The sequence below is a fragment of the Vicia villosa genome, linkage group LG4, assembly GCF_029867415.1.
Source record: "Vicia villosa cultivar HV-30 ecotype Madison, WI linkage group LG4, Vvil1.0, whole genome shotgun sequence".
NCBI lineage: Eukaryota > Viridiplantae > Streptophyta > Magnoliopsida > Fabales > Fabaceae > Vicia > Vicia villosa.
The window spans coordinates 15430395-15442611 of NC_081183.1; the positions used below are offsets into that span (position 1 = coordinate 15430395).

Here is a 12217-nt window from a genome sequence, read left to right on the forward strand (position 1 = left end):
AAGCTAACTTCAATAATGCCTAATTTGTCACATTTAGGGTGCAGCTTGAAGTCAGGATTTTTGGTCAATATGCGAAGAACTCGGTGCAGGTACTCCATGACAATAACAAACAAGAGGGGAAACAGGGGGTCCCCTTGCCTCAAGCCTCTTTTGGCTTTCAAAATTCTGGTCACATTGTTGTTCATATTGTACTTGTAAGAAACAGAGGAAACAATTATCATTATCCACTTCACAAATATAGGAGGGAAACTAAGTTCCCTGGGGATGTCTTCAACTGCTCCCCACTCCACAGTGTCGTAGGCCTTCTGGAGGTCCATTTGGATCACGCATTTAGGGGCACCATTACTAGCACTATAACCTTTAAGGAGACCATAAGCAAGGAGGATGTGGTCTTGTATGTGTTGACCAGGCACAAAAGCAGCTTGGCTGACATGAATTACACTACTGAGGACTTTACCTAGTCTGGCAGCTAGGACTCTAGAAATGATTTTGTAAAGGATTGTACAACATGATATTGGCCTATAATCCTTTACCATGGTGGTTGTAGTAGTTTTAGGTATGAGGGTGACCAAGGTACTATTTACAGCTTTGTAAAGTTTCCCTTTGACAAAGAAATCCTGGACAGCTTCCATGACATCTTTACCAACAATGTTCCATGAGACCTTGAAGAATTTGGAACAAAACCCGTCAATACCTGGAGCAGTAATATCACTAATGCCTTTAAGGGCTTTCCTAACCTCTCCTTCTGTCGCAGTAGCAATTAGGAAATCGCCCTGGCTTTTGTTAGATATTTGTATGATAATCCTGGATATCTTCAAGAATCGTGTTCGTTCACTTTCCGAACAAAGTATTTCGACCCTATACTTGTCTAGGTTCACGAAATCTTTGCGGGGATAATTCTTGAAGAATCAATCTGTTTCTGACAATGGAGAACAGATTAGAATATAGAGGAAGTATATAATTTCGTGTTTCAAATCGAGACCAAAAGACTCCTTATATAGGAGACCAATAATAGAAACGAACAGACACACCTGTTCGCTAAAACAGTTATGTTGGTTGGAAACGAAGCACCTGTTCGGTAAAACGGTTATGTCTGTTGGGAAAGGGTGCAACTATTCAAACAAAATTTTTGCTCGGGGCTCCGCCCCTTGGAATCCCGTTTCTTTTATTTGTATTCAATTGTACGTTTGGCTCCACGAGCGTGCACTCCGCACTACCCTAACTCGTTTCAAGCTTAACACATAATTGCATCGCTCTTCAGTAAATCACATTACTACTAAAATTACATTGATGATACTAAAATCACCAACAGCTTTAACTGATCTGAGGGCCCTCTTTCATCACTTCAATGTCAATCTTATTGATTCCATCAGCTGAAGTACCAACCAACTTCTCATAAAACTCAAGCACTTCCGCTTCAATATCTTCCTGCTGGTAAAAGCTCTCACCATTACTATTCTTGAGGAGGAGAATAGCCTTTTAATTCTGCTTACACTTAAGAGAAGCATGAAAAAAAAGAATTATTATTGTCCCCCAGTCTGATCCAGCTAATTTTATATTTCTGCTTCAGCATTTGCTCCTCAATGTTATTGACATTTATCACTTCTGCAGACAAGGCTTTGACTTTCTCAATCAGGGAGATATTTAGTCTGTCAGATACTAGATTATGCTGAGCTACCTTGAGTTTCTCTCTAGCCTTTTCAATCTGCTTCCTCATACCATTAAGGGGTTTGCTAATCCTTGCAATAGTCTGCTGCATCCTTTTAAGTTTGTGCCAGACCACATACATGGTATTTTCCTATACATGCTAATTCCAGTTCTCCTCAACAACTTTAAGAAAGCCCTCAAACCCAACTATAGCATTCTGGAAAAATCATCAATAAATTATTTAATTACTTAAAAAATATAATTAATTTTATGCGTTATTACTTTTATATATAACAAAAAATATTTGTTTAGATATAATCAATTCAATTCCGGTTTAATTTCGGTCAAACCTAAACGCATAGATACACCGATTTGATGTCCGATTTAGTTTTAATTATCTTAGTATTTGTGGTATAATAAAAATAATATATATTTTAAAATTATTAGTTATCAAAAATATTTTTAATGGAAAACTTAAAACAACTTTTTATTTGAAGCAATAAATTAAATTGTATAATAAACAAATCAAAATTTATAAAAGCATGCAATTAATAATTTTAGAAAAAAATACAAAATAAATTGTAACAACTGATATCACAAATTTGATATTATTTAATATAATAAAAATATAGTTCAATTAACACATACCACCCCACCTACCCATCTAACTTATACTATTTTTATTGAATTAATATATTTACTTTAAAAAAATAGCCTAATAGATTAAAAAAATTATTAAATTTTTTTTATTTGAATCATAGGAAATTGCATGAAATCTTGCACTTTGATACTATACTACATATGACATAAATATATTTAAATTCATTGAATAAACTAACTTAATGAAGAATATATTATACTACATATAACAAACAAAATATACTTAAATATTAATTCATATAATAATTATATTTAATATTTTACTAAATGTGACAAACAAAAAAAAGTATGATTTACACATGATTAATACGCATATATTTGTCCAAGTATGATTATATTTAGGATCAATTTTCTTCGTATATAAATAAGTACACCCATACAATATCAAATATCACAAGAGTTTATTTTCTTTAAGAAAACATATAATGGAAAAAACATTGAAGATGATGTTGAAGTTGATGATGGTGTTTGTTGCTATTGCAACTATTTATGTGAAAGTTGTTCATGGTGCAAGAAGGCTTGAAGAGGAATTTTGTGAACCACTTGTAGAAGCTTGTATATTAAACCCAAAATGTTGTCATCCCCGGCCCCCTAGTCCATTTATAAATTGAAGATGGTCATTGATCTTATGTAATCAAATGAAATTATATGAATGAATAATACACTATGATCATTTTCCTCTATTGCATCTACATTTTTTACACCTTTCATCTTTTACAATAATATTAAAATTGAATGAATAATATATGAAATATAAATTACAAAAATGTTCTTGCTACAAGTTTTTTTTTTTTCGTCTGTTCTAAATAATTATTACAACATAAATATTTAATGGTTATTTGAAAATTGGTCATTTTTCACACATTGTTACTTAAAAATGATGCAAATACTAATAATTAAAAAATAAAAAGTTAATAAATAAATATATTTTGAAACATTTATTTTGTAAGTGGGTAATATAAAAAATAGAAGAGTATGGGTAAAAATAGGTTGGATCAGACTTTAGAAAGTTGAGTATAATCTAGATAAATTTTAAAAGTTTGAGTCTATTCTGTAGTCTATTTTACTTAAAAATGATGCAAATACTAATAATTAAAAAATAAAAAGTTAATAAATAAATATATTTTGAAACATTTATTTTGTAAGTGGGTAATATAAAAAATAGAAGAGTATGGGTAAAAATAGGTTGGATCAGAGTTTAGAAAGTTGAGTATAATCTAGATAAATTTTAAAAGTTTGAGTCTATTCTGTAGTCTATTATAAGTATTTTTTTGTTCTAGTCTTTTTAAAAGATTAAATTTTCCTGAAAATCTAAGTTTAAAAATAATTACAAAATAATTACAAAATCCAAAATATTGTAGATAAATCAAGAAAGTTTATAAAACCCAAGTTTAAAAATAATTTTGAATTCTAAAATTGGGCCCCATATTCTTATGAATAACAAGCCCAATTAAATACACACTTTTACTTAATGTATACCCCTATCTTTTGAGTTGGACAATTTAGAGAATGGTCACTCTTTTGAAATGGGCTTGCCAATCAAGATGTCAAGCCCACTAATTTGATATACACCCCTTATAGAATTTGTACTACGTCCCAGTTAATAAAATGTAATAGCAATAGGGCAAATTTTGGAGTATGACAATTACAATTAACTTAGAAAATCAAATTAATTTAAAAATATATATAATGCATTTAGTTAAAATGACAAAAGATGTTACCTTTTTGTTGATCACTAATGAATCTGTAAGGCTTGCATAATCTTGCACCTCCTAAGTCACTTATCAATAATTCTAGAAACCAACTCCATGAATCATTGGTCTCACCATCTATAACAACAAGTGAAATTGGAAACATTTGATCATTTGTGTCGCTTCCAATTGCCGCATGTATTTTCTCACCATAATACCTTTCAAGAAGCAGCCATCCAATCATATTATAGGTCTGCACTTGAAAAAATTGTCTATACAAGCTTTAAAACATATATACATCCTTTGAGAGTGTGGACTCAATGATCTTCCAGGATGTTCAATATTGTCCTCTCCACCTTAAAATGCTTGACTTGTCATTTTTATAGTTGACCTTGGATATGACCTTAATAAATCATGGGCAAAATCATGAATTATTTTATATTGCTCCCTAAATGAACCATCCACAATATTAATAGGCGTTGTCTTTGCTCTTTATGCCAATGTTCTCCATGATATTTGTCAATTTTAAATTTAGGTTTTCTCTCACATTAGTTTGCATCTTACGACTCAGCCAATTAGAAGTGAGGAACCTAACCTTGTAATCTCTACTACATGTGTGGTTATCAACAATTTTTCTGAGCTTCCAAGTCTCTTCTTGTGGTATTTTGTATAATAAGCCTCCCATGGACAACATTTCTTGCACATTTGACTCTGCAGTTGACTCTACACAATTGACTTCCGCAGTTGTCTCTGCTACACCGTTGAGATCTTCATATTTATCATTGGGTCATACAACATTGTATTTTAGAGAAAGTATTGGCTCCTTAATAATGTTAAGTTGCAATATTAGATGCATAACATATAAATGGATAGTCCCAATCAACACTTAAATAATTGTCGTCCTCTTAATTCTCAAATCATCTTTAAACAAAACAATATTAAAGTCCATTTCATCGTAATACCAAAGATTCTCCATATTTAGGTAACCTAAATCTTTTAAATCACTCAACACTCCAAAATAACTCCACTAATTAGAATGAATATCCCAAACCTCCTATAACCCTTTGTAACTTAACTTCGTAAACTCAAAAAACTCATCTCCATGATGCGCAATACTCTCAAACCTTATCCATGACCTATTCAAGTTAAATAAGGTAGAAGAAGCAGTAAGAAAGATGGATAAACAAAAAATTTACTGATAGGAAGATTCCTATCAAGACTATAAAATTAGGGTTTTCTAACTAAAAGGGGAAGAACACTAAAAGTAAAGGAAATTAAAATAAAAGATAATTTGATTTCATTGATTGATCTTCACTTTCTCAATAAGAGTACATATATAGTGATAACAATAGTGAGTAATAAAACAAAGGCCTAATAACTAAAAGACCAACTAAATAATATCTAAGACAAGCCCAACTAACATAAATTATTTTAACTAAATATCTCACTTTCATACTCTATCATTACCAACCCCTTCAAAAACAACCTTGTCCTCAAGGTTGTAAGAAATAATGTCACAATTTTTTTTCCTTCTTCCCGGATCCCACCTCTTAAACTGAGACAGTTTAATCATTACAACTTGAGCCACTAAAAGCATTTCTTTCCAAAGATATGAGTCAATGTTGTCTCTAAAAGTTGAGTTTGAAATTTGCATAAACTTCAACAGAAGTCAACTTGATTGTAGACCTTTAAATTTTTCTTTGAAACCATTCCCACAATATTGAACCAATCTTGCATGATAGAACACACACATATATAGAACCTCACTAGGATTATCTTGTAACCACAAAGTTCTATATATAAAATCAGCCTTGGAATACTCAGGACACTCAAAATCTACATAATTCAAAACATGGGTAATCATGTTCCTTTTCAAAATATCCTTATTCTTAGCAACGACATGACCACTTTGCAAGGTAGCACCATTTTGTACCAAAAGTTTTGTTACTGTTTCATGTCCACCAAGTATAGCCTCCCATAGTGCTACATTTCCATATGAATCTCTACTGTTGGAATTTGCTCCATAATATAACAGAAGCAAAACACAGTTTCCTTTTCCTTTAGATGCAGCTATATGCACTTTTGTTCTTCCATTGTTGTCAGATTCATTTGGATCCAAACCTCGTTTTAGCAGCTGATGTACCAACAAATCATCTCCTTTTGATTCTCCAAAACACAGACTCATTGATAAATCCATTCTACCGCGAGTTAACATGTTTTTTTCTCGATGAAAACTCCATACACGATCGGATCGTTAAGCTCTTTCCAATGCTGAAGACGGTTGTTCAGGAATATGGTTCTGTTGCCAACAATCATTGTAGCAGCATCACTGTTAGTCACTACAGACTTCAAACCCATAAATACTCCAACTGCTGAGATACATCAGTAGAACCAGGCTCAATTGGCATTGTAAGGAACACCAAAACCTTCACTGCATTCAGAAGCATACTACCATCTTCGTGGTAATGCTCGATAATCGGTACCAAATCCTTAGAAACTATATTCCATTTGCACACTTGCTTGATCACATCACGTGTTCGTGGATCGTCACGTCTCAAAAACCTTAGCAATTCGTTCAAGTTATCGAAAAAGTATTCGCCTTTGGAGTAATCGAGTCGGTTCTCGTCGTAGTCTTCATGGATGGCTCTGAGGCCGCTGGAGATTTGGGACAACCCATTTTTCTTATTTCTGTCATTGTTTCCAGGACAATATATTTGAAAGGGAATCCCACAAAACTCATTTACCGAAAATGCGCTAATATCTAAATGCGAAAACCTCAATGGAATCGGTCCGGTTAAATTGTTAAATGACACATTGAATACATGTAAAGGAGAAACATTAAGTTCAGGGACAGAACTGGTGAACCTGTTTTGTTCTAGAGACAGTGTATCCAAACGAGATAGCTTGTTGAAACTAGAAGAAATTTCACCGTTGAAGTTATTATAAGCTAAACTCAACCGTGTCAAATTATGCAAACCGTACATGGATTCAAGAACCTCGCCACAAAGAAAATTATTCTCAGAAAGAAGTTGTGGATGAGTGATGGAATTGTTGATGTCGAGAGTATGATCTGGTGGTTTCGGCGGAATTACAAAATCGGCATCATTATGAAACCTTGCATCTTTGAATTGAGTCTCTACCACAAGTTTAACACTGGTATCCAAGGTTGTAGGTGTTTGAAAGATGTGCAGAGAGTGTATTATGGTGCCGTGGAGCGCTGTTGCAACAAGATAGAAGCCATCACCGAGTGCAAGGTTGTGGGTAGGCCGGCAAATCTGAAATAGTGATGAAAGCCCAAATTTCTTTTGGAAAGATGTGGACTCCATTGATTGTTGTGACTCCAACTCCAGTAATGAAGGTTTGTGAAGGAAACTTTTCGGAAAGTCGTGAGCGTCTTTGGAGCTAGCAAATTCTGATGGAAATGGGGTTGAAAGAATGTTTGGATCTGAGATTGGTAGCATTCGATTCTCCTTAGGAATTAAGTCAAATGGTTTTGAGTAAAATAGAGTTGTGACATTGGAAACCCTCAATGACGGTGAATCAGGGGGTTTTGGTGGAATTGGTGTTACTGAGAATTCAACCTCATCGCTAAAACCCATGGGTGTGAAATGAGACTTGACCACACAAATTGAATCTGTGATTTTACTACAAGGTGTAGATACTGTAAAAACAAGTGAGTCGATTTGTTGTTGCTTCGGTTTTAGCATAGGAATCACAACCCTTTCATCGATTGAAGACACTGGTTCAACAAAAAAAATTTCAAGGCAAGAGGTTTTCTTGATGGTTGTCATGGATTTTAGATCTGGTTCTACCTCATCATACCGATCTGATGATGATGATTCTTTTAGGTCACCATCAGTTGTAGGAATTTGTTCGACAACAAATTCATCGTGAAAAGAAGTTTCATCAACAAATTTCGTCGAATCCAGATATGGTTGTTCCTCCTCATCTTCTATTGGCAAAATTTCTCTCCATTCAGGTTTAAAGTGAAAGAGAAACACTGTGGTGAATGTATCCCAAGTAGTCGGTGCTTTATATTGAGACCTCCATATCCACCATCGAAGAGCAAGACCTCGAAATGATGTGATAGCTTTTACAACTTTTAATGTTTCCCTTGTTCCTTGCTCTTTGAAATTTTTCTCAATGCAAAGAATCCACCAGTAGGCATCTTCTTCTTCTTCTCCATAGAACACTGGAAGTGCCATATAATTGGGGAGAATGAGATCGAAATGAAAGCACCAATTGATAGGAAGATTCCTATCAAGACTATAAAATTAGGATTTTCTAACTAAAAGGGGAAGAACACTAAAAGTAAAGGAAATTAAAATAAAAGATAATTTGATTTCATTGATTGATCTTCACTTTCTCAATAAGAGTACATATATAGTGATAACAATAGTGAGTAATAAAACAAATGCCCAATAACTAAAAGACCAACTAAATAATATCTAAGACAAGCCCAACTAACATAAATTATTTTAACTAAATATCTCACTTTCATACTCTATCATTACATTTTTAATAAGTTAGAGTTAAGTGTTTGTCTTGAAACGTGAGGAAGATGAATAATAAAAAATCTTCACTTCAATGCAACTTGTTTCTCTTAAGCTCTTTGTATTATGGGATCCATCTTCTCTTCCAACATATTGGTCTTCTTATGTTGTGTTTGAAAATGAAAGTGAAAAGAAAGAGTTTAAAATGTTTTAGCTTAATGAAAAAAATATGTTCTGTCTTCTCTTATTTTTTAATTACAAATTAATACTTAATATTTCAATTTGATAAATGAAAAAAATAAATTTAAAAGGAAAAGGAATATGCAAAACGGCATTGAGTACTTCTTCTCATTTACAAATTGGCATTGAAAGAAAAAAAAAACACAGTGGACACAACAAAAACATGGGTCAGTTTTGTTTTTCGCAATTAATGTTAAAAAAACAAACTTTTTCATCTGGTTTTCACTAACCCATTTTCATTTCACATATTTTTGGGTAAAATTTTGTAGCTGATGATGCAAGAGAAGAAGAAGAAGAACAGAAAATGATAAGAATGGAAGGAGTAGCATCAATTGCATTGCTTCCAAATGGTTCAATTTCAGGACACTTCATTCATCTTCCTCATTCCACTTGTTATGGTCTTCATGGCACTGGTAATTCCCTAATTCATAACTCTTTTTATTCAATTTTTATTTATTTGTGTGCTGTTGCAATAAAAATCCAATTTTTAGGTTTAAATAGAACCCTAAGCCAATTTTTAGGTTTACCCATTTTTATGTCACTTGGCTGGAATTGAAAATGATGTTGAAGCTGGATGTTGGTGAAGAAGGTAATGTTGGACACTTTTAGTGCTTTGAGAGAGGAAGTATGTGATTGCGAGCTTTTTCTACAACAATGCCATACCACTCAATGCAGTAAAGAGTGATGAATTTGAATTGAAGTCTATGTGTGAGTGTGCTTTGGTTTCAAGACATGGCTTAGGGTTTGAGCCACCTTCTTTTGATGACATTAAGGGAAGTATTTGAGGGAAGAGGTTTAGAAGGACACAGAGCCGTCTCAAACTTTTGAGAGATCCTGTGTAAAAAGCTGGAGTTACCTTCATTTGAGTCGTGAATTCTTTTTAAGAGGGTCTTATTTAACCATGAAATGTATGTACGGAGACCCTTTTTACCATAGTTTAATCATGAAAAAATGTGAGACCATGTTCTATAGGCTGCCTTGCACGCCTTCAAAGACGGCCCTGGATGGACATAGAGCTATAAGCACATGATATTATGCATTTTATATGGTTATACACGACGATTGTACTAATGGAGATTAATATATAGAATTTGACATTTTATCGGTGTTTATGTCTTGCCACTTGTTAAAAGCTTAATACTATAGCTTAAGTTTTTTATTTATGAAGTCTGAATTGTATGACATATGGGTTTTGAATATTTGTTTAATGAAGTCTCTGTAGTAATTTTCTTATGTATGCTATTTTATATGATATGATTTGATTAATGTAATGGATGACACATGGGTGTGTATGTTTATGTGATTCCCTTCTCTGTACAATTATTTTGGTAGCCTTTTGTCGTCGTTGAATAATTACTTATGTATGTTTTCCTTTCAATCTTTTTTCATGGCGAAAGAATTGGAATGTGAAAGGGAATGCAGTAAGGGTGAGGACTATCGCCTCGTCAAACTCACAATCACAGATTTCAATGTAGTAACTGTGACATTCGTGATGTTTATCTTTTCCTATTCATCCATCCGTCCGTCCGTCATACACTTGATGCCTATTTGATTTTTTCATGAAACAGACGAAGAAAGAACAAACCACTGTTGTAGAATGCAAAGGCCACGATGCTGCTCGGTTCCACAGCATTGATCATGCTCATGGGTAATCCTGATTTTACAAATCAATATCTCTGAGCATATTATTCCTTATATTGATGTTTATGATGTTTATTTCATTATTTGCGTTCACTTTTGAACAGTTGGGATAAAGAGATCACGGGTATGGTTGAAAAAAACGACGGAAAGAAAAGAATCACAGTTTCTTTCGAATGTGAGACACTGAAAGCTGAGAATGCAGCTGAAGACCACATCAGGCAGTTCATGCCGAAACTAACTGGAATGGATGCTGTTGGTATGTCAATATCAGAGATTGGAGATTTTTTAACTTTACCATTCTTCTTAATGTTTTCGTTTCAACTCTATTCGACTTTCTGTTACGGTTTCATGTTGGTTCGATCTGGTTTTAATTACTTTAGTTGTATTGCATCAGAATCTAGTTGTTCTGTTTTCTTTAAATGCTTCTCTTTCGCTTGACTCTTGTAATTTACTCGGTGGTTTGAATTGTGCAGTTAACATTGGAAAGATGACGATATTTGGGTTGGACTTTGGAGCCGAAGACGAAGAAACTGAGTAGAAAGTTTGATATTGTAATTAGTTAGTATCCAATTAGGCTAGTGAGAGAAAAACTAAATTGCATGAATTTAAATTCTGCAGAAAACTATTTTGTAGATTGGCAGGAACTTCTGGATTTGTGGCAGGTAGGAAATCAAATTGTCTGATCAAATATAAGGAGGCTCTTTCACATGTTAAGGATTAGCTGACTTTATTTTTCATCTTTTAAAATTTTCAATTTTTTGTTTTGTTTTGATAAAATACTTATCAGATTTTAAAATCCAAAGCTTATTTTTGAAATTTTCGAATTCTAAAATTTAATAGACATTTCTCTTCTCATATTTTGATTTTTTTTTATAGAAATTCTTCATTTAGATAGAAATGCTTATTAGATTTCTCTTCTCTTTGCTATTTTGAGGGGCTTCTTTCTGATATTTTCCTTTTCTCTGCTACCACTTTCTCTTCATGTCATCAAACACTCCTTTTTTCAAATGAGCAATCAGGGTCGGTTCAAAATCTTTCTTTGTCTCTCTTTGATTCAGTCTCAACTCATTAGCTTCAAGAGATCCTTGCAGATCCTCCATTCTCATTATTGCTAGATCTTTGGTTTCCTCAATTGTTATTACTATCATATCATATTGAGGAGTGAGACTTTGAAGTACCTTCGCAACTTCCATTTGCTCAGTCAAGCTCCCTAAAAAATTCTTCATTTGGTTGATTAATTCTTAAACCCTTGTGAAGAAATCTGCTATCAATTCACCCTATTTCATTTGCAGCATTTCATATTGTTTTCTCAAAGAATGAAGGCACACCTTCTTGACCTTTACATCTCCACCATAGTATTTCTCAAGCATGTCCCATGCTTCTTTCGAAGTTGCAGCATGAGAAGTTTTATCAAACATCTTGGTTTCAACACATTGGTGAATATAAAATAAAGTCTTTTAGATCCTTCTTGAATTCCTTGAGTGCCAATTTCTGAGCCTAAGCATTTAACCGAATTTCTAATTTAGAGTCACTAAATTTGGATTACTGCACAACAAATATTAGAACTGCTAGAGTAAAGGGAGGGAGAAGGAATTCATGTTTTAAAGGGGGGCTTAAAAATACATCTCAAATTTTACAATTTTAATTTTTTTCTTCATAACGAGAGATTTAAAGGGTGGGAAAAGAAAATCACTTAGAATTAAACATCTAGAGTGCATTCTTAGGGATTCAACAACTAGTAGCCCATAAAATACTCCCTTGAATGTTTAACTACTATTAGAACCGATAAAAAAAAAGATTTTTTTTTTTTTAAAACTAAAACCAATTATATTTATTCATTTAAAG

The 12217-nt window shown here is 33.2% G+C and overlaps 1 protein-coding gene across 1 annotated transcript; it reads left to right on the top strand.

The window, feature by feature from the left end:
• Window positions 1-8813: 8813 nt before the first annotated feature.
• On the top strand, window positions 8814-11086 carry LOC131598876 (uncharacterized). Its single transcript, XM_058871449.1, has 6 exons — window positions 8814-8898; window positions 9001-9144; window positions 10129-10202; window positions 10300-10379; window positions 10477-10628; window positions 10846-11086. The coding sequence occupies exons 1-6, from the start codon at window positions 8895-8897 to the stop codon at window positions 10908-10910; spliced, it is 519 nt and encodes a 172-aa protein (XP_058727432.1). The 5' UTR covers window positions 8814-8894; the 3' UTR covers window positions 10911-11086.
• Window positions 11087-12217: the final 1131 nt, after the last annotated feature.

Bases quoted from the DNA above. Each gene is read 5' to 3' on its own strand.
- LOC131598876 (XM_058871449.1), top strand. The intron at 10,203-10,299 runs GTAGTAACTGTG...TTCATGAAACAG, and splicing joins TCACAATCACAGATTTCAAT to ACGAAGAAAGAACAAACCAC. The intron at 10,380-10,476 runs GTAATCCTGATT...ACTTTTGAACAG, and splicing joins AGCATTGATCATGCTCATGG to TTGGGATAAAGAGATCACGG.